Consider the following 23,045-nt stretch of genomic DNA (forward strand, 5'->3'; position numbering starts at 1 on the left):
TTTCATCTTCAGAGATAATATCCCTCCACTATGTTTTTTTTTCTCTCCTACAGCATTTACTGAATGTTTACAATGTACTTCGCTGGGCATTCATCATCTTTCCACAGTTCTGTCTGTCGTTTGGGCTGATAGAACTGTCCTACAATCAGTTACAATTTGATCTCACTCAGGAGTTTGGGATTGATTCCTACGTGAGTCCATTTAAGATGGACTACCTTGGCTGGGTCTTTGTCGCAATAACACTGGAAGGATGTTTCTTCTTCACAGTTCGACTCCTGTTCCAAGGACATTTATTACACAAGCTCAGGTACAGAAAACAGAGCATAAAACCAGACAGCAAAGGAACAGGCTCTTTAGACCACAATGCTGAGTTGGATTAAATGCATTAGTATTCATAAACCCAGCTAATCACATCTGCCTACACAATGTCCATATTCTTCTATTCCCTGCATATTCATGTACCTGTCTAAGGTTCTCTTGTAGGATAGTCTAGTGGGCTCTTTTATCATTTTAATACATATCATAGGTGCAAATCTAAAGATAAGACATCTGCTTATCATCTGCCAGTGCTTAGGGAAAGGAACACAGAACTAAATATGGCATTTGGATCTTCAAGCTTGCTCTTCCTCAGATTATCTGGTATATCATACTGAGTCCATACTGAGAAAGACCTCGTTCATCCTGCTCATTCAGATCTTGGAAGACTGATATGAAATATCCACTACCTTTAATTGTTTACTTCCTCCAGCAACTAGGGAACTGGTGGGGAGTAAATTTGTAAAAAGGCATAACGTGCCACATAACCTGGGATAGGTAATGTGTCATATCACGTTGTTGCAATCAGTAGGTCAAATTGGTCTGGAGAGGGAGATCGGCTTCTGGATGGTAACCGTGACGGGGCATGTGAATAACTTAAATGCAACATGTAGCTTTTTGAAGGGAAGGTATTGGCCAATCATTGGAGTAAGTTGTCAGTTTTTTTGGCTGAATCTCATTCATAATAACAGAATTTAATGCCAGTGGCAGCTTTATTGGAAGCGTAAACTGCTGCTGCCATAATTCAGGTTTGAGTATTTCCTTATTTTTGTTGGTTCTCAGTTGGAGCATGCATTAAAATATATATTGGAGCTTCCATGTATTGCTGCATTCATTGCACTGTCTTCATGCAGAAGTCAGTATGTTGAAGATGCAGCGGTGAGTCAATGGGGGAGTCTTCTAGTGTCCTTTCTCAGTTGAGAGTATGCCCACCTCCTTTCCAGACTCCTTCCTACTGCCTTGGCCAATGCTGAAACCCAGCCCGCTGTAACTGTGTCTCCAGTCAGCAGCTGCTTGAGAACAGCCTCCATGTAGTTCGAGTAAACAATCAATATCCCTCCTGTAAAGCTCCTGTAACAGGAGAAATAAGCATGAAGGACAGGCAGTAAGGAATTACCCCTGTACCTCTGCCGTCATCAACGATGCCCTCACCTGCATCTCCTCCATTTCCCGCACTTCGGCCTTCACCCCATCCTCCTGCCACCACAACAGGGACAGAGTTCCCCTTGTCCTCACCTACCACCCCACCAGCCTCCGGATCCAGCACATTATCCTCCGCAACTTATGCCACCTTCAACTGGACCCCACAACTAAGCACATCTTTCCCTCTCCACCCCTCTCCGCTTTCCACGGGGATCGTTCCCTCTGCGACTCCCTGGTCCACACGTCCCTCCCCACCGTTCTCCCACCTGGCACTTATCCCTGCAAGGGTAAGTACTACACCTGTCCCTACACCTCCTCTCTCACCACTATTCAGGGCCCCAAACAGTCCTTCCAGGTGAGACAACACTTCACTTGTGAGTCTGTTGGGGTCATCTATTGCATCCGGTGCTCCTGGTGTGGCCTCCTCTACATCGGTGAGATCCGACACAGATTGGGGGACCACTTCGTCCACTCTGTCCACCAAAACAGACAGGATCTCCCGGTTGCCACCCACTTCAACTCTGCTTCACATTCCCATTTGGATATGTCCATACATGGCCTCCTTTACTGCCATGATGAGGCTAAACTCAGGTTGGAGGAGCAACACCTCATATACCAACTAGGTGATCTCCAGCCCCTTGGTATGAATATTGAATTCTCCAGCTTCCGGTAATTCCCTCCCCCTCCCTTCCCCCATCCCAGTTTCACTCTGCCCCCTCCCCCAGCTGCCTACTACTTCCCTCATTGTTCCACCTCCTTCTACTACCCATTGTGCTTTCCCCCATTCCCTCTTCACCTTTCCTGCCTATCCCCTCCCTGCTTCCCCTCCCCCACCTCTTTATCTTTCCCCTTACTGGTTTTTCACCTGGAACCTTCCAGCCTTCTCCTTCCCACCCTCCCCCCACCTTCTTTATAGGGCCTCTGCCCCTTCCCTCTTCAGTCCTGATGAAAGGTTCCGGCCCAAAACATTGACTGATCATTTCCACAGATGCTGCCCGACCAGCTGAGTTCCTCCAGTGTGTTGAAAGTGTTGCTTTGACCCCAGCATCTGCAGAGTATTTTGTGTTAAGGAATTACCCCTGAATGATTTTAGTCAAGTATTAAGGGAAGCAACATCTATTCAATTCACAGTGAAATATAAAAGTTTGACTGTTGAAAATATTTTGGCGGATGGGTGAAGGGAGAGTCATTGTTGGAACTGTTGGTATTGGTCAGTTGAACGAGCTTCTGTTGGTGAACTATTGTATACCTCAATAAAGTATTGCCTTTCATCTCCAGCTTTTGGCAGTACTGGTAATTCTCAAGAATTTCCATCCTTTACACACCCACATCTTTACTCTATGGCATCTGTGAGACTTAGACTTCTAAATGCCATAAATTATAATAAATGTGGAAAGAACCTTAGATTCAAGATTGATCGAGATACTGAACACTTGCATTAAGAAATCCACAGCATAGGCAGATGCTGAAATCAGTCTAAAATAGTTTAGACTATTGCATTTTTGAACCAGTTTTATCTTTACTTATTATAGTATTGAGTTACTCTGACTTTTTAACAGAGCTCCGAGTAAAGATAAAAAAAGGCTCTGACTTTATCTTTCTTCATTGTCCAGATTCAAGGATTCAATGGATGATGCAGCAGATAATGATGAAGATGTGAAGCGGGAATGTCAACGGGTTCTGAATGGAGAAGCAAGCAATGATGTTATACAGATTCACAATCTAAAGAAATCTTACTATATTCTAAACAAAAAAGTTAGAGCTGTGAAAGGAATCACCATGGGAGTTCCAATGGGAGAGGTACATATAAAAGCTATTTTTTCCAAAGTATCTGTCCAGTAACATTATTGTTCTTAATTCTCTCTGTCAACCCAGCATCTCGTTGGCTGTTAAATACTGTATTTCCTCTTCAAGGTTCCTTATCCCAATACATGATTGTTTTTAAAACCTCTGTTGGATGGATTTTTTTTATGAGGATGTTTAATGTTATTGTATAATGTTGGTGATTATTCATTAATTGGTTCATTAGAAGTCAATTTTCTTACTATTTTCATGAAATTCAATGTTCATTAATCTCGCGATCAAAAGAATTTCAAAAGAGTATTTCAACATGTTTTGTGTAATTTACGCTGTTCAAATTAATTCAGGTTAGTCCACAGTGTCCACAGATTCCTCTGTGTTACGCCTTAGCAAGGCAAATTACAGGGATGCACTTTTAGCCACACACTTTTTACTGATGGTAAATGACATGCAGCTAACAACTGTCTGATATAACAACTTATCAGAAGACATACATAGTGCACGTAATGCTCAAAGTTATTTGAACACCCAAAGTAATACACAATGTTTTAAAGATAATCCTTTCGGAAAGATCATAAAATTACACATGAGTAATGCAAGTTGCTTATATCTGATTCTCTACACATGCAAAAATTAGCCATAGCTCAGATTATTAAGCTGAATATATTCATTTTCACCTAATATCCTAATCTTTTGTTATTTTCCTGAACACATTTGAGAACTGACATTAATAGACACTTGGTATGGCACTGTGGCATAGCAGCTAGCACAATGGCTTTACAGCTCCGGCTGTAAGATTGGGATTCGATTCCTGCTGCTCTCCGCAGGAGTTTCTACATTCTTCCGCGATGCGTGGGTTTCCTCTGGGTGTTCTGGTTTCCACCCACATTCCGGATATGTATGGTTAAGGTTAGTGAGTTGTGGGCATGCTATGTTGGTGCTGGAAGAGTGGTAACATTTGCACACTGCCCAGCACAGTCCTCACTAATATGATATTACACAAACAGTGCATTTCACTGGATGCTTTGATGTACATATGACAAATAAAGCTAACCTTCAGATCATTCATCTCTAAAGGGTACGGGAGTGTAGAGTTAGCATAGCGCTTCTCAGTGCCACTGATTTGGGTTCAATTCCCACTGTTCTAAGTTTCCCCCGTGATCTCGTAGGTTTTCACTGGGTGCTCTGGTTCCTTTACACATTCCATGTGGGTTAGTAAGAGTTAGTGAGTTGTGGGCACGCTGTGTTGGCACCAGAAACATAGCAACACTGTGGGATGCCAGCAGCACGTATTTGGATGTGTAGGTTGTTGACACAAACAATGCATTTCACTGTATGTTTGGATGTCCATGTGACAAAAAAAAGCTAATCTTCTGTATTTGTAGAATATAAGAAAAAGTGAAAGGTAATGGCATCTACATCTATACTTCAGCTTTAACTGCTTTACATGGCTTGAGTTTAAGGATGTTGACACATTGGTTCCTGGAGACTTTGCCTGATGAATAAGATCTTAAGAGTAAAATCAATTTCAGTAAGGAGAAAGCATGTTTACAGTTTTATTTTAATTATTGTGGGTGAAGAAATAGGGAAATAATCTGGAGCTTTGATATAGCCTATTTAATGATGAATTCATTAAGAATGATTTGACTTACTAGGGTGAAAATATGCTTTTGCTTTTGTTTTTGTTTTTAAATGCTACACAATAAATTTCAACAATTCCTTTTGTATTAGTGCTTTGGTCTGCTGGGCGTAAATGGGGCTGGGAAAACCACCACATTCAAGATTCTGACAGGAGATGTAGGACCATCATCAGGACGTGCAACTATTAGGACTCCAGCAGGGTAATTATGTCTCCTGAATTTCATAGTTAGATGACAATGACTGTAAATTCCCTGATCCATTTCTGCTATACAAATTTTATATAATTAAAGTTATATAATGAACTTTTTTGTAAATATTCAATTGAAGCACGTACAATGAAGGATGCTCAACAGCTGTGGAAAGGCTTGAATACTACTATCTGTTACAAGGTGAAATCAAGCAAAATCAGAGCTTCGTTTTCAGACAAGCTCAATGCCTGTATGTTTGCTTTGACCATCAAAACATGGAAGAACCTTTGCAATCTCCCACAGCCCCCATTAACCCTGTGATTTCAGTCTTTGAGGCTGACATGAGAGCATCTTTCAGGAGGGTGTATCCGTAGAAAGCATTCAGCCAGGTGGAGTACCTGTCCAAGTACTAAAGACTTGTGCTGGTCAGTTGGCTCCAGTATTCATTGAGATCTTTAACCTCTTGCTTTGGTAGTCTGAGGTACCCACCTACCTCAAGCAGGCTTCAGTTATAATAGTACCTAAGAAGAACATTATAACCTGCCCCAATGACCATCATCCAGTAGCACTTACATCCACGGTCATGAAATGTTTTGGCAGGTTGGTGATGAAGCATATCATCATGATGAGAAGCGACTGGGATCCACTTCAATATGCCTACCAGCACAACAGGTCCAAAGAGTTGTCATTTCATTGGCTCTTCACTCAATCCTGGAACATCCAAACAGCATAGTTGCATCCATCAGGATGTTCTTTATTGACTACAGCTCAGCATTCAATGTTATCGTCCCCTCAAAATTGTAGGCCCCAATCAATGGGATTGGTAACATCTCTTCCACAATCTCCATCAGCACAGATGCACCAGGAGGTTGTGTGTCTATCCCCCTTCCTCTACTCACTGTACACTTAATGACTGTGTGGCTAAGCACAGGTCCAATGCCATTTAAGTTTGCTGACAACCCCACTGTTGTTGGCCAAATCAAAGGTGTTAACAAATCAGCATATAGGAGGGAGATTGAAAATCTGGCTCAGTGATGCCACAACAACAACCTCTCACTCAACATCAACAAGACCAAAGAGCTGCTTATTGACTTCAGCAGGAGGAAACCAGAGGTCCATGAGCCAGTCCTCATCCAGGGATCAGAGGTAGACAATGTCAGCAATTTTAAATTCCTCGGTGTTATCATTTCAGTGAACCTGTCCAGGGGGGCCAGAATTTAACTGCTATTATGAATAAAGCAGGGCACGCCTCTTCTTCTTTAGAAGTTTGGAAAAATTTAGCATGACATCTAATATTAGTGGAGAGTATATTTGACTGGCTGCATCACAACCTGATATGGAATTACAACTGCCCTTGAACGGAAAATCCTACAAAAAATTATGATCAAGATCACAGTCTTGGCACAAATTCATGGTCTATCAGGCAGCGATGATTCCTACCTTCCTACATGCTTTGAGACCTTGACTACCAAGAGACATCTCAAGATCAAACCACCCATACTGAGATTGGAGAAAGAGCATCTGTGATGGTATTGAGAGCCTTGAGGAAGTGCATTGCAAGCAGATCCTCAAAGGAGTGCACCATCTCATCAGCTGTCCACCAGCTTTTGCCATCAGTCACATGTGTGGTTTCATTGACCATCTCAGAATGCACAACGTGTACTGTGTTTTGCACTTTGACCCCAGAGTGAAGCTGTTTCATTTGGTTGTATTCATGGTATTCATGTATGATTGAATGCCAATTACACTTCAAGTTGAACTTGAATGAAGCATCGTTTAAGAAAAATAGGAAGAGTCTAGTCTAACTGCTGACGTAGTATTGCTTTTTGTCAGATGGTACAAGGACAACATTGATTCTTGGCACTTGAATGTGCATACAGTTTTATAAATTTTTTTAAACATTGTGTCAAAGATTGTTCCAGTCTAATACTGGTGCAGAGTTTCAACCCAAAATGTGGACAATTCCTTTTCTCCCACAGATGCTGCTCAGCCCATGGGTTCCTCCAGCCGATTGTTGATCCAGATTACACAGTCTGCAGTCTCTTGTGTCTCCAATCCAGTAGTTAATTTTGCTTTGAATCTAACTAACACAAAGCATACTGTAAAGCAATACCAGCCGTTGGGCTGAATTCTCTGCCTTTCTAGATATATTTTATTTCCTAATTAATAATTAAAGAAGGCATTCCTGTTAGGAAAATCCTATGTGGAATTTAATTTGCTGTTGCTAGGTTACTGCAAGATTTTCCATTTTCTTCATAGCAACAGTGGAGAAAATTTTCATCCTTGGTCTCTAATGTCTAACAACTGCAAAGGGACCATCCACTGGTTGAACTTTTCTCCCTGTATTTCCCTTCAATAAGTTCATTTCTTTTGTCTGATTTTAATTGTGGCGTGTTTACTTCTTTTATACTAGGACTGAACAAGATATTGTGGGTAGCAGTATTGATGGGACTCTGATTGGCTACTGTCCCCAGTTCGATGCATTGGATGAACTGTTGACTGGTTGGGAGCACCTGTATTACTATGCTAGAATCCGTGGCCTGCCTGAAAAGACGATCAAGAAGGTGAGTCACTGTAAATATGTATTTATAAAAGTGTTGCTCATTTAGCCTTGTCCTTGTTTTTATGCTGCTCATTCAGTGGAGGTATCTAATATTATTCCTTGCCCTTTCCCAGGACATGAATGGTAAATTGGTTTATTATTATCACATGTACCCAGGTATAGCGAAAAAATTTTGTTTTGCATGACTCCTGTGCACATCATTTCATCAGATCAGTGTAGTGAAGTAGTACAAGGGAAAGACAATAACAGGATGCAGCATACAATGCTACAGTTACAGAAACTATGTTTTATTCTTCTAAAAACAAAGCCATGAAAGAGCCAGAAATGTGCATGTATTCCTTCCTAAAACTGTTGGAATTACTCGGTTAGCAGCTGTGGAGAGAACAATAGAGTTAACTTTTTAGACTGATAACTTTTCATCAGGAGTAGGAACATCTAGAGATTAAACAAATTTTAAACGGCAAACAAAGAGTGGAGAGCCAGAGTGAGGAAAAAGGAAGATCAGTGATAGAGTGCTTCGGAGGAGAGACTGTGAGATGAAAGTGATGGAGCCAGCTGTGAGACTGGAACACAAACAATGTATCTGTCTGGAGTAAAAGTAGCTTAAATTTCTTACTGGTCTGGTCATTTTTCTCACATTGTCAATTTACCCTTTGTATGAATTGCTCCAGCCTTCGGCCAATTTCTTGCTAGCATTCTAGATCAGGGGTCCCCAACCTTTTTTGCACCGCGGACCGGTTTAATATTGACAATATTCTTGTGGTCCGGCCGACCGGGGGGTGGGGGGTGGGGGGTGGGGGGTGGGTGGTGGTGGTGTTCAAGTAGGGTTAAACTCACTTCTACAGTTAGGGTTGCCAACTTTCTCTCTCCCAAATAAGGGACAAAAGTAGCAGTCAAATCCCGGGACACTTTATCCCAGGAAAGACTACCATGACCATGAAACCTTGTGTGGGCACCTGTGTGTGCATGCATGACGTGTGCATGTGGTGTGCGCATGCGCGTATGTGCCGATTTTTTTTCCCCCACAAATCCATTTTGCCTTCATTTTCCCAACTATACTGTACATACATTATTTCTACTTTATATAGGCTGTGTATTTATCATATCATTCCTGTTTTTACTATATGTTCCTGTTATTTTCCGGTTTATGTGTTATTTGGTATGATTTGATAGGTTATTTTTTTGGGTCTGGGAACGCTCAAAAATTTTTCCCATATAAATTAATGGTAATTGCTTCTTTGCTTCATGTCATTTCGGCACGAAAGGTTTCATAGGAACGCTTTACCTTAGCGGGGAAATACGGGACAAAGGCGGTCCCGTATGGGACAAACCAGTTTACCCTAATATATGGGATGTCCCGGCAAATACAGGATAGTTGGCAGCCCTATGTTCAAGTTCAACACTGCATGACAGAGAATGAGGAAAGGTGCAGCTGACTCATATCGCTTCCTCGCGGCCCGGTAGCACATGCTTTGCGGCCCGGTACTGGTCCGAGGCCCGGTGGTTGGGGACCACTGTTCTAGATTGACTCACACCAGTTTAATATCTCCTTTGATATCTGGGAAAGGTATAAATAGGAGGAGATGAATGAAGTCTGAAGTTGTAGCCAATTAGATTGAATGGGAGTCTCCCACTACTTTCTTTAGGAGGCTGAGAGTAAGGAAGGAAAGAAACCTGGTTGAAACCAATATTTTATTAGTATTAATTGTACTTCTTGCTGAATGACCAGGTGTGGTGTTCCATTTTAAATTCATTTATTTATTTATTGAGATACTGCACAGAACAGACCCTTCTGGTCCCTTGAGCTGCAATGCCCAGCAACCCCCGACTTAACCCCAGCCTAATCACAGGACAATTTGCAATGACCAATTAACCTACTAACCAGTATGTCTTTGGTCTGTGGGAGGAAATTGTAGTGCCTGGAGAAAACCCATGCATTCTACAGGGAGGACTTACAGACTCCTTGCAGATGAATTCTGAATTGAACTCCAAACTCCAATGCCCCTAGCTGTAATAGCATTGCACTAACTGCTACACTACCATGGTGCCCGCAGTCATAAATGACTGGGCTTTTACAACTACAGTATGCCCAAGTTACATTGTTTTAAATCATTTTCAGCAATGAAAAATGTAGTAACAGACTTGTAAAGAATAATAGGATTGAATAGAGCAGACATGGATTTATGAAAAGAAAAATCATGTGTGACTAATCTCAAGAGCTCTTTGGTGCTGTGAGTATTAAAACAGATAAGGGGGAACCAGTGAATCTGGTGTAATTGGATTTTCAGAAGGTGTACAATAAGGTCCCATATAGAAATTTGCTTGGTGAGATTAGAGTATACAGAGCGTGGTGAGAAGGAGGGGAGGCTAAATATTAACATAGATTGAGAATTTCTTGTCAGTAGAATGAAAGTTGTCTGAATAAATGGACCCATCTCAAGTCAGCACAATATGACTGATGGACTATGATAGGGATCAGTGAGTGGGTCCCAATTGTTCCCAATGTATGTAAAAAAAAATTGGCTGAGTGGATCAAATCTCATATTTCCAAATGTGTTAATGTTACTAATCTAGTACAATTGTAAGTATGAAGGAATTGTGAAGAGATTCCAAGGAATGTAGTCAAGCTCTGAATTTGAGCAAGAACATGGTAGATGGAATATGATGTGGATGGCACATGCAGTAGAAATGGGGAGTATTTGTTAAATGGTGAGAGATTGGCTGTGCTGAAGTATACAAGTTTCTCAATGCAAACATGTAATGCAGCAAGCAATTAAGGGGGGAAATATAATATTAGCCTTTGTTGCATGAGGATTTGGATATAGTTAATTAAAAGTCTTACTGTAATTTTATAGGTTGTGCTATATTGTGTATAGTTTTGGTCTCCTTCTCTAAGAATCATTGTACTCCCATAATATATCAAGTTCAATGAAAATTCACGCTTCTGGTTCCGGAGATATACATTTCACAGTATGAGTTCAGATTATTCTCTCCAACTTAGAAGAATGAGAGGAAATCTCATTTGAAGCTTCCAAAGGGGGGCCATGCTAGATGCAGAGATGATGTTTACAACCCACCCTTCTACTCCTCCGTCAGTTCCTAACCGGAGAATCTTAGACCAAAATAAGGGTAGGACATTGAGGAAACAATTCTTCATACTGAAGGTGATGAACTGGATGGCTATCAACTGGAAATTAAAGTTAGTTAAGAACTACATTTAGTTAATTTAAAACTGATATTTTTCTGCACGTTAAGATACTCACAGGTTATGGAGATAGTATTGAAAAATGGTGCTGAGCCATAATCTTAGAACAGGAATCAGATTTCAGTTTATTATTGTTGCCTTATATGACATAAAATTTGTTGTTTTGCAGCAGCAGTACTGTGCAAAGACATAAAATTACGATAAGTAAATTAGTACAAAAAGAAATGAAAAGGTGGTGTTCATGGACTGTTCAGAAATCTGATGTCAGAGGGGCAGAAACTCTTCCTGAATCAATGTATGTGGGACTTCTAGATTCTATACCTCCTACTTGATAGTAGTAACAAGAGGAGGGAATGTTCTGGATGGTGACGATCCTTAATGTTGGATGCCACTTTCTGGAGACACTGCCTCTTCAAGATATCCTCAATGGCAAGTTGCACCTGTAATAGGGCTGGCTGAACCCACAATCCCCTGCAGCCCCTGCAATCCTGTGCATTGGTACCTTCATACCAGGCTGTGATACAACCACCAAGAATACCCTCCACTGTACATCTAGAGAAATTTACAGGAGTCTTTGGTGACTCTTCATTTTTAATCTTAATGCTTATTGGGGAAGGGTTGAAGAGCTAGATGGCCTACACTTGTTCCCACTTTTATGAATATTCTCATTTGCTTCAAGATTACTACAGCCTCACAAAACCAGCAGATATCCCATTGCCCCAGAATTCCTTTCTGCCTGTCCCTGTGCCATGCTGTTTGCCCCAGTGTGACCTCTTGCTCTAGAAGCTGGCCACCCAGGAGTTCAGCGTGGCTTGTTGTAGTGCAGGGACTGTCTTGGTACTGGCCATCACTGGACTCACAAACCACTCTGACATGTGGTGAGTGCCCAACTTAGAGATTATTGAACTCCCTGCTACCACCCAGATCTTATCACATATGAAGCACCAGTAGTGTTATACTGTTTACTTTTTAAACTTGTGTTGTAAATGCACCTTAATTTCTTTGTGGCAACATTACTTTGTGTTGCCTGTGAGTTATATGTACTGTGTTGTGCATCTTGGTCTGGAGGAACATTGTTTCATTTGGCAGTATACACATATATAGTTGAATGACAATAAACTTGAACTTTTACAACTGTATTTGTCCAGCAGACAATTAGTTTTCAAACTGTAATTTCTGAAACCTTTAATATAAATTTGGATTAAGTTAAATGACTATTTATGTTCCAAAATTGTAAATTAATCATGACAGATTACTGATAGAGGTGGGCAATCTCAGATCAACTTGAGCTTTTCCATGGTTAGAGCAAAATGTCTCTGTCTTCAGCTGCTCCTGAAGTCAAATGAAACGGGTTGAAGTCAATAAAAGTTTGTTCTTCTCCCTATATTTTAATCAGTTTTAATATTGTCTTTTGGTGTAGGCTATGAAGTTATTGTTCCATGTAATAAGCACTGCTGTCTAATTTTGCCTCAACCTACCTGTCAAATTTGCTTTCTTACAGTTCATGAATGTACTTCTTTTAAAAAAAAAACTATTATTGGTGTATTGCTATTGGTCTCAATTCTGGTCAGTTTTTAATATGTTCCCTCCCCCTACCATTGCAGACTATTCATGATCTTGCTCATCGCCTGCATCTGACATTCCATGTTAAGAAAATAGTGAAGACATACAGTGGTGGTACAAGGAGGAAGCTGTCAACAGCATTGGCGTTGATCGGCAAACCACAAGTTATTTTACTGGTAAGATTACTAATTTACAGTAGATTCCAATAATACAGTTAGTATTAAATGCTTTTGGTTTTCTTTTGGAATATTTAATTGAACAGACCTTGCATTATTGGGTTACATCTTTTTGCTGAGCAAAGGAGCAAGATAGGTGAACAATGATGTCAATTTCCTGAAGATGCAACACAAGATGCAAGACAATAACGTTTTAAGACGTCAGTTATGGGAGAGATTGTTTTCCCCAGGAGTGAGGAAGGCTGAGGGTGATGTGATGAAAGTATGAGATTATGAGAAACGTTCATAAGGTAGATAGTCAGAATCTTTTCCCCAGGGTAGGTGGAGTGAAAACAAGAGCACAGTGGTTTAAGGTGAGAGGACTGAGGGGGCTTGAGGATAAGCTACTTACAGAAAGGATTGTGAATACCTGGAACACTGTGAGAGCAACTGGTACAATTAGATACAATAACCACATTTAAGAGATATTTCAGGCAAACACTTCAATAGGCAATGCACAGACCATAAGACAAAGGAGCAGAAGTAGGCCATTCGCCCCGTCGAGTCTGCTCCGCCATTTTATCATGAGCTGATCCATTTTATCCTATTTAGTCCCACTGCCCCGCCTTCTCACCATAACCTTTGATGCCCTGGCTACTCAGATACCTATCAATCTCTGCCTTAAATACACCCAATGACTTGGCCTCCACTGCTGCCCGTGGCAACAAATTCCATAGATTCTGACTAAAAAAATTTCTTCGCATTTCTGTTCTGAAAGGGCGCCCTTCAATCCTGAAGTCATGCCCTCTCGTACTAGACTCCCCCATCATGGGAAACAATTTTGCCACATCCACTCTGTCCATGCCTTTTAACATTCGAAATGTTTCTATGAGGTCTCCCCTCATTCTTCTAAACTCCAAGGAATAATGAGGGCAAATAAGGGCAAATTGAATTAGCATAGGCGTCAATTTTCAGGGCAAAAAGATTAGCATGAATTTTGTGAGCTGAAAGTCCTGGTTTTACACTACAGTACTCAATAACCTAAATGTCTTAACTGCCCTTGTATGAGCACTCTGAGGATGATCTTTTGATGTGTAGGTATTTTTTTGTATTTAGGATGAGCCAAGCACAGGAATGGATCCTGAATCCAAGCGTTTTCTCTGGAAAGTGATCCGAAGTGAAGTGGAGGCTGGGTGTGCAGCCATCTTGACATCACACAGGTACGTTAACTTGATTTTTGGCACATAGCGTACAAACAAACGATAAAAGCAAAATCCGTGTTTGTATTTGTTTTGGTGTGGTGTGCCATGCCAAAATGCCAGCTGAAGTTCTATAGCTGAAAATTCTTTGCGAGTGAGGTTGCACACTTGTTAAGGTAATTGCGTGGGGTCCATTAAAATTTGCAAAAAGCACAGTAGAAAATATACCATCTGCAATAGATTCATGACCTTTAAACTTTAGTATGGGTGAACCATACGTTAGAGGACAAAGTTGAAAGAGATAATATGTTGCACATACCTGGTGCGCCTGCATCTACACCTCCAATGCACAGAGGACCAGGATACAATTTCCTAAACTGTACAGAATAAGATTCAAGCACACATCATAAAAGCAGTATTCCACTTACTTATCCGCGGCCAATGTTTGAAGTTCTTCATTCAGGTTGCTGCCCTGCCACAGTATTGAAGTAGGATTTATTGGAGTCACAGATGTTATAATATATGATTATAACAAATGTAAGCTATCCTGTTTGTTGATTTTTATCTGGTTGACCACAACCTCCTTTCAGTGCATTTTCACCATTGTACTAATGAGTGGAACTACACTTCCCTTCAAAACTTTCTCTATGATATTCATCCATAATATCCATGTTCTTCCAATGCTGACCTCTACATCCTCTGTTGAAAGTATTGAACCTCCAAGGTCCTGTGCTCTTTAGAACCTCTCTGTGTGTTCTTTAACTTAAACAGCACTCTACGTTTGAAGCCACAGCATGCTGTGAATTTGTTAAAAACTGTAGTTATTCAATCAAATGTTGGTGTCATAACCCTAGTGTTTCTGCTCTCTCCAAAAACTTACCAGTTCTTCTCTTAATTAATTGAATCATCACTTTGTAATGTTTAATAAAGGTCTCTAAAGGTTGGCCACAATTAGCAGTGGGTTATTAAAAGTATCACTCACTCCTTGAGGAGTGTTTGAACCAGTTAAACTCACCAGATAATCCTAAATCACACCAATTATGTGATGATATTGTATCATTTCTTAATGCATGCATTACTAAATGACAATAAAAGAGGACTGTGTGTCTTCATAATCTAATCTAATAATCTAATGTAATAGGTATTTTTCTATGCAGTACCTACAATATCATATTATGTATACTAATTTAATGATGAAGTGCTGATTTATTACATCAACAATGCAAAGATTTTATAACCACAAATTTTACTTTCAAGATAAATTTCCTCTGGGTTTTGTAAATATTAGATAATTTAAATTGAATATGCTCTAATTTATATTTTTATATAAATTTGTTTACATAGTTTTGCAAAGTTTGAAAACCATTGAATTAATGAAATGTGTGATAAGTAATTGTGGTGAGTTATAATGTACTGATTGCTTTAGAAGTGAGCCTGATTTGAACTTCCCTTCCAGGCTGATTTACTGAAATAATATTGGTCTGTTAGATGCTTAACGGAGGTCTCATTTACTGATTTACCAAATATTTAAAGCTATTGTCTTGTTAGCATTGTTTAACACTATTGATCTGTAAGCGTTTGAAGAATTTAATTATATTTTCTAAACCCTTTGGCTGAAATTGAGATGCAAACAAAATGCTTGGTAAAAGCATGTGCATGACCTTTTTTTTAACCTGTGTGCATTTTTTTTCCATCACAAACCTTTTTTTCTTCTTTTTCTTCTTCAGCATGGAGGAATGTGAGGCCTTGTGTACCAGACTTGCCATTATGGTAAATGGGAAATTCAGATGCATTGGCTCTCCCAAGCACATTAAAAACAGGTAGGTTTGGCATTCTATACGGAACTACAGTCAAGTATAGGATGCGACAATCTTCTTTAAATAAATGCCTAACTCTTGCTGTTTATGTTTCGTGGCAAGAATAAGATGAGAAGGACTTTTCTTACAAAATTGAAACTTTTAAGTGAAATTACGATGGGCACATTTACGCAATAAATCAATGTTGCCCTTCCTGCAGATTCATTTCCCTGTATGTTTGTCTTCAGCTATGACTCAGCACTTTGCAGCTGAATCTTTAGGGATGATGAGAAACAAAGCACAAATTCAAATGTTTAAATTTTAGCCCGTTGAACAATAGTTCAGATTTAAAAGCAAATGTTTGTCCCTAATCCTAGTTTATTTTGACCAATTTGGCAACAATCAAATTATTTCTGGGAAGAATGCACACACTTGACTCTGGGGGTATTTTCATGGTAATGTACAACTTGTTACCAGATGCGAGAAACTTCTGAAGAATTTGCCAAGAAACATTGATAAAAATTGTCATTATTATTATGCGCAAGAGAACTTGTGCTAGGCGAATGTCTCTGAACAGCGATTTATGGCCACATTTAGGACTGTAGTTGCTTCTAAAAGTTCATCCCATTAAAGCTCAGGGAGTGAATTTTGAAGGTAGAATACAAACTGATATTGTTATGGGGTCCGTTTAGTTCTACCAGCCAGGAATCATTTCAATGTAATAATGCTGTTTCAAATAGTGCATTTTAATATGCAATGTTTTATTTTGTTAGGTTTTTAGAACACTTTTCTGGTAATTTAGCAATTATTTATAAATAAAAATTTACAGATTACTTCCTCTTCTGTGTCATGAAAAATAAGAAAATTAATTCTTTTGTTAATCACTTAGGTTTGGTGGAGTTTATTCAGTTAAAGTAGCACTCTGTCAAAAATCAGCCAACACAATGGAGCTCACAGAACTGTTGATGTCACGTTTCCCTGGCACAACGTTGAAGGTATTTTATTAACAATGTTATGTAATTGAAGAGAAAGAGTAATTAAACAGTTATGTTAAATTTAAAGTAAAGTAGTAAAGTTTAGTAAAGTTTACTTGGCTATAATTAAGCTACAATAGCTCAGATTTTGTGATGAAAGCTTTGCATTTTGGTGGTTAGCTTTAGGAAAAGCCCTGCATTTATGGTCATTGCCATAGTTTACTGAGGCTCAGTGCTAACCGCTAAGTACTACTTCATGTTATACCCCATCAGAATGTTTTCTCAACTCCTTTCTGCTATTTCCCAACCAATTACTGAGCTATATTAGAAGGTAGAATCCTAATCGCTATGCTTTTAATTATTTGCATTGAAACTTATTGTTAGAGTAGTTAATTTGTTCAGGAAATTTGATTAAAGTTTATTGCAAGTAAATTAGACACAGATTTCGAAGTAAAGAGCTTTACTCACGATACCGTAGGTAGTGGAACGTCTAACAGTGGGTTTCAAACTCCAGATAATACAGAGAACACAGCTCCTTTTTTTAACATGTACAAATCAATAAAAAAGCAAAGGCTGTTTGATTACCTCGTGAATTACAAAAGATAAACCAGGTTCACTTGCAGTTCTCTTGTGATAAGCTACACCCATAGCAACAGTAAAAGATTAAAAATTCAGTCCTGTGAATAACTTCATATTAACAGGCAGTTTGTCTCATATCCTTAAGGCTAATTCTTACAAGATAAGCAACTGCAAGTATTTATGCTAAGACTTGTCTCTGCTAAAAAGCCAGGCCATATAGTTCACAAATTAAATTGCTAACTGGTTTCCATATTCAAAAGCTAATATTAACCCTTTGTCTAGCAAAATCTTTAACTCACAATCTTTTCCCCCACACTTATCAAATGTCTTTCAGAAGACTAGATATGCATCTACAGATGCTCCTCATCCAAAGACCTCTTCAAAATATTTCAACTAGTTTGATCAAGCATAACTATCATAATTCTGTCCGCCAGAGAAAGCAGGATCTCCCAGTGGCCACACATTTTAATTCCACATCCCATTCCCATTCTGACATGTCTATCCACGGCCTCCTCTACTGTAAAGATGAAGCCACACTCAGGTTGGAGGAACAACACCTTATATTCCGTCTGGGTAGCCTCCAACCTGATGGCATGAACATCGACTTCTCTAACTTCTGCTAATGCCCCACCCCCCCCCGTACCCCATCTGTTACTTATTTTTATACACACATTCTTTCTCTCACTCTCCTTTTTCTCCCTCTGTCCCTCTGAATATACCCCTTGCCCATCCTCTGGGTCCCGCCCCCCGCTTGTCTTTCTTCCGGGACCTCCTGTCCCATGATCCTCTCGTATCCCTTTTGCCCATCACCTGTCCAGCTCTTGGCTCTATCCCTCCCCCTCCTGTCTTCTCCTATCATTTTGGATCTCCCCCTCCCCCTCCAACTTTCAAATCCCTTACTCACTCTTCCTTCAGTTAGTTCTGACGAAGGGTCTCGGCCTGAAACGTCGACTGCACCTCTTCCTAGAGATGCTGCCTGGCCTGCTGCGTTCACCAGCAACTTTTATGTGTGTTGCTTGAATTTCCAGCATCTGCAGAATTCCTGTTGTATCACAATTCCATCTGTTGACATTTAATATTTCCCCTCCTGATAGATTCCACTTATATCCTCATAAATGATGTGAAACTAACAATTCAATAATCCCCTCATTTCCCTCCCTTAAATAACTGAGTAACACTTTTATCTGAAGGTACAATTCCCAAATTTAGACAACTTTAGAAAGTTTTAAAATTCCCTGAGTGATAAATATCAAGTCCTTAGTGAAGGTTTGTTTTTAAATTGTTATTCAAAGGAAAAGCGAAAGAAAAACTGATTAAATTGAATCCGGAGGATTAATAGAAAAGGACAGGGCCATTAAGCTTTTAAAGAAAGAATGACTAGACTTTTAATCTGCTGTTAGAAACAGGAACATTGTAATGCAGTAATGCAATCTGTTATTCATCTTTGCTGCTTCCTTTTTCCTCAGGAGGAACATCAATATGTTCTGGAATATCATGTGCCCCAGACAGAAGGTGATTTAACAAAGATGTTCCGGTTTCTTGAGGATAACAAAGAGCAACTCAGAATAAATCACTACTCCATTAGCCAAGCAACACTTGACCAGGTACTATACAAGTATTTGATATGCAATATCAGCAAATGATTAAGGTTAAGTTAAGGTTTCAGTCCTCTTTTAACAGATGCTACGTGACCTATTCAGTACAGCATTTAATGATTTTACTTCTGATTTCCAGCATCTGCAGTTTTTCCATTTTCATCTTGCTCTTTGTCACATGTTAATTTGCTTTCATTTCCTGCTCCCTGATACGTTTCTTGATTGTACTGATGGATAAATCTACCTTTGATCCAGTATGTGTCGGAGTTCAGTCAGAAATTTATGTGTGCATTTACAAGATTCTGAGAGGAATGATGCGTCAGAAAGCACTTTATGAAAGATCTTCGACCTGAAACATCAAGTGTTTCTTTTTCATAGCTGCTGCCCAACTTTCTGCTTTTGTATCAGATTTCCAACATTTGCAGATTTAAGTTGTCATTATTTTACAAGGATCAGTTGAAATTCAGTGCTATTAATAATATTAAATACTGACAGAATTCCAGGGTCATTCCTGTCACTTATCTGAATTTACTATAATAAAATATGAGACTTAAGTTGCCACAGTTGTCATCAGCACTAATTTACAAGTTGTTTATATGGCATAACTGTTTAGTACATGGTTAGAATGAATAGTGCTGTCACCCTGATCCAGTGTGAAGGGGAAAAGTAATCAATGCACCGGCCCCTTTACTGTTTTTAGCTCATCCATTTATGATCTTGATCATTAACTGTATTATGCACTTACATAATGAGCAACATTGGTTAAGTTTAATGAAGGCCTGCGACAGCAGTGCTCAGCATTGAACGAATTATGGTTTTTTGATGCAAGTAGTTTTAATTTGTTTTATTTTAATTTTGATCACTTAACATGGCACATTGTTATATTTTTATGTTAATTAGGACTAGTTAGATCAAAAAATAAAAAGCTGGGAATCTATTTGGATGTAGCTCATCATTTCATGTTGGAAGTAGAATAGATTGAAACTACGAAGTTTTCAAATACCTTTTTGGAAAATATTCACTGCAGGGAAACTTACCTACTGGAAGTGCTCATTGAAAATCATGTGTGAGTGAGCTCTAAATTTCTATGAACTAAAGTTAAATGATTGCAGTAGGTTTAAGGAATTCCTATTGCTTGGGCCAACTGCGATTTAGATTAAGATGCTGAAAATAAAACCAATAAAGTTAACATTTACTGAGAGCAGCTGTTTAGAAATGTGGATGGTTTCTGACTTATGTCCTTTTCCTTTCCTTCGTATTGCCCTTCACCTCCCACCCCTCACTGTGAATCTAACGGAAGTTAAAAGTGTTTCTCATCAGTATTCATCATTCATTCAGTCTTTCTCCCCCCATAGATCTGAAGTTGAAAACCTGTCTGACATCTTATCCTATTACTGTTTTATTCAATAGGTCTTCATTAATTTTGCTCATCAGTTAGAGGAACCTCTGGGTGAAGCAGCTGTAGAAGCAGACAAAAGAACCCTATCCGTGTAGAGCTGTGACGAATGGAATGCTGAAATTAATAACAGGATACTGGTTTTACTTTGAATGTTAATGTTTTAAATCTCAGGACTTGATGGATATTAAATACCTCAGCCATATATCTTGTGTCAATTGAAAGGATTTTCTTTTAAACTTAAACTTGTCTAACAATGATGGATTTTCAAAACACTTTTTGCACAATTCATCTGCTTACATTTTACATGGAACCAAGACGGAGTAGATTACAATTTAAATTATAAAAATGCTGGATTTAAACTATTGTAATGCTTCTTATTCAAGTGGCTGGTACAATCATGGAGGAAAATAGGAAGATGCCTAGAACAATGTGTTACCTGGAAAAAGATTTAAAACACGACATCTGTTCATTTAAGATTTGTTAATTAGTGGCATTGAAGACAAATGTCGGAAAATTAAGTTATACCGAAATAAAAATCAGTTTTTGAATACTCCCAATTTTGATGCAATCAGCCTGAAGAAAATCCATCAAATGATAACAGCTTCTGGTCAAAATTAATCCAGCAAATGAGCTGTTCTGACAAAATTGTCACTTTCTGTAATTTGTTTCTGTATTATATAATTAAATTAATGGTCTTCATAAAATAATATTTTAACAAATTGTATCTTTAAAAAAAATCATACTTTTTCTTAATCATTACATTAAACTTTAATTTTGGGTTAGTTAAATAAATCAATGTAAGATGCAATACTATTAAAGTCAATTTTTTGAATGTAGTTGAATGTTTTCTTTAGATCTACTTATGTTTGGTTCAACAAAAGGCTGGTTAAGAAGAAAGTCAATCTCTTTCCCACAAAAATACCTTTTTGATATACAGGCAGTTGCAGCATGCAATAGGTTCCTATATGTTAATTATTTGATTAGTTAATGGTCCTTCAATAGATTTTAGTAATGAGACTGAGAGTCAACTAAGTTAAAATAGTTTCTGTGAATGCTGTGAGAGCTGGGATTAATGCTTTAGTTAATGTAATGTTTTTTTTAACAAACAGGGCGAGATTGACAGCATTAACAAATTATCTTACACTGACCATCTTAAAACTTCATGTGGGCTTTCTTAACCAGATTCTTGCTGAAATAGGCAGAAATATTTGTATGATTTTTAATGTGATTTATTTAATATAAAAGATGTTGCAATTATGGAATTGGTTATTTTATTCAATGGGAAAATTTAAAATTTACTTTTACTTTTGTGGATTCCCAAAGAATTATATTTGGAAATTATACATAAAATACTGAATTAAGTTGAAGATTGATCATTTATCACTTTGTAACCAAATTGAAATCAAATTTTTTGAACCTTAAAGAATAAATGCTCAGATTTTCTTTCTTTTTTTTAAATTTTTTTTTAAATTTTATTTTTATTTGGATAAGGAATTCACAATTATCATGTACTTTTTTCACACATATAACCTTTTCCATTTTTATATGTATAAAACTACAATTATTTATACATTCTTAAGTACACATTGAGATGATATAAAAGGAAAATAAACATTTAAATAGATAATTATGTACTGTGGTATTTTCATACTATTTTGCATCAATGCTTTCTTAGCCAGAGGCCATTTGAGTGCGGCAGCTCTCAGAACAATCATTAATTACATTCCCTTGCACAAGCCCATCAAGTCCATCCTGATTTTCCTACCACCCAATAACCCTTAGGTAGTTTGCAGTGAGCTTTTAACCTACCATCTTGGGGATATGTGAAGAGACTGTGCAGAAGCCCCACAGAGGAAGATTGACCAGAGGGAGAGTGCACAAACTCCACATACAGTACTTGATTGTGATTTCCAATGTTGGCAATGGCACTAACAGTCCATGCCAAGTTAATAGCTTTTTTGGCTTGAGTAACAGTGATGTGTAAATGCAAGGTATAAATTTTCTGTGTTACATTCAAAGTGATGGATGATACCACTACTGGGAATGAAATGATTCTCACTTTAATCAGTGATTGTCAACAGAATGTATTTGCATCTCTGGCCAGCCTGCGCAGAAGCAGAATAAAGCTCCCTGGCCTCTGCTTCAATAAGATTTATTTTTCCCTCTTGCTCAACCTCAGAAGAACACCACTTCTGGAATCAGTGTGAACAACTAGATCTCTCAGACTAAACATTCTTAAAGTTTCAGAGAGTTGGCCTACTAGTTTGGTACAATGGTGATGGTATGCTGCCCTTAACCTCTTCAGGTCTGTCTGAGGCTACACGAGCTCTAAGGTGAGATAAGTTTACATATGCATCTGAGGGGGGGGGGGTGGGGGATAAATCAACACTGTATCAAACAACAGGTTCTTGAATGTAATGAATACAGCAAAAAAGTTTATTGGGAGCAAATCATGAGTAAACAACACCAAAGGAAGCCACTTGATCCGTCATGTCTATTATACATTGGCCGCTTCTATTACTGAGAATTTGCAAATGGAATTGGGTATTCTCATTTCTCAGCTTTTGATGGAAAGTAAGCCACTGATGAAACAGCTAAAGATGATTGGGTCCAGAAAACTGATCTCAGGAATTCCTACAGTAATATCCTGAATTCCAACATCCACAACCATCTTCACTTGTGTTGGGTATGACTCACTGCAGGATTTCTTGCATCTGCCTGACTCTGTATCTCAGCAGCTGATGAAATGAGTCTCACTGGAACAGGGGTTCACAACCTTTGTTACCCATGGAACCCTATCATTAAACGAGGCATCTGTGGACCCCAGCTGGGGAACCACTGCACTAAATGGAGTATTCTATGATAGCACTGCCACAACACGTCAAGTTTAGACTCCTTGTTTGTAGTGGTCATTACTTGGTATTTGTGTG

General features: G+C 38.8%; 1 protein-coding gene across 2 annotated transcripts in view; it reads left to right on the top strand.

Annotated features, from left to right (window-relative positions):
* LOC134344338 (ATP-binding cassette sub-family A member 13-like) overlaps positions 1–21,717 on the top strand; it is a 219,322-nt gene extending 197,605 nt beyond the window's left edge. For both annotated transcript variants that reach the window (XM_063043940.1, XM_063043941.1), the window contains exons 54-63: positions 54–307; positions 3,072–3,258; positions 4,990–5,099; positions 7,501–7,651; positions 12,460–12,594; positions 13,690–13,793; positions 15,500–15,592; positions 16,458–16,563; positions 18,588–18,725; positions 20,127–21,717. In XM_063043940.1, the coding sequence (XP_062900010.1) occupies positions 54–307; positions 3,072–3,258; positions 4,990–5,099; positions 7,501–7,651; positions 12,460–12,594; positions 13,690–13,793; positions 15,500–15,592; positions 16,458–16,563; positions 18,588–18,725; positions 20,127–20,210 (1,362 nt within the window). In that variant the 3' untranslated portion in view covers positions 20,211–21,717. The remainder of the gene's footprint in view (positions 1–53; positions 308–3,071; positions 3,259–4,989; positions 5,100–7,500; positions 7,652–12,459; positions 12,595–13,689; positions 13,794–15,499; positions 15,593–16,457; positions 16,564–18,587; positions 18,726–20,126) is intronic.
* Positions 21,718–23,045: the final 1,328 nt, after the last annotated feature.

The sequence above is a fragment of the Mobula hypostoma genome, chromosome 3 (genome assembly GCF_963921235.1).
Source record: "Mobula hypostoma chromosome 3, sMobHyp1.1, whole genome shotgun sequence".
Lineage (NCBI taxonomy): Eukaryota > Metazoa > Chordata > Chondrichthyes > Myliobatiformes > Myliobatidae > Mobula > Mobula hypostoma.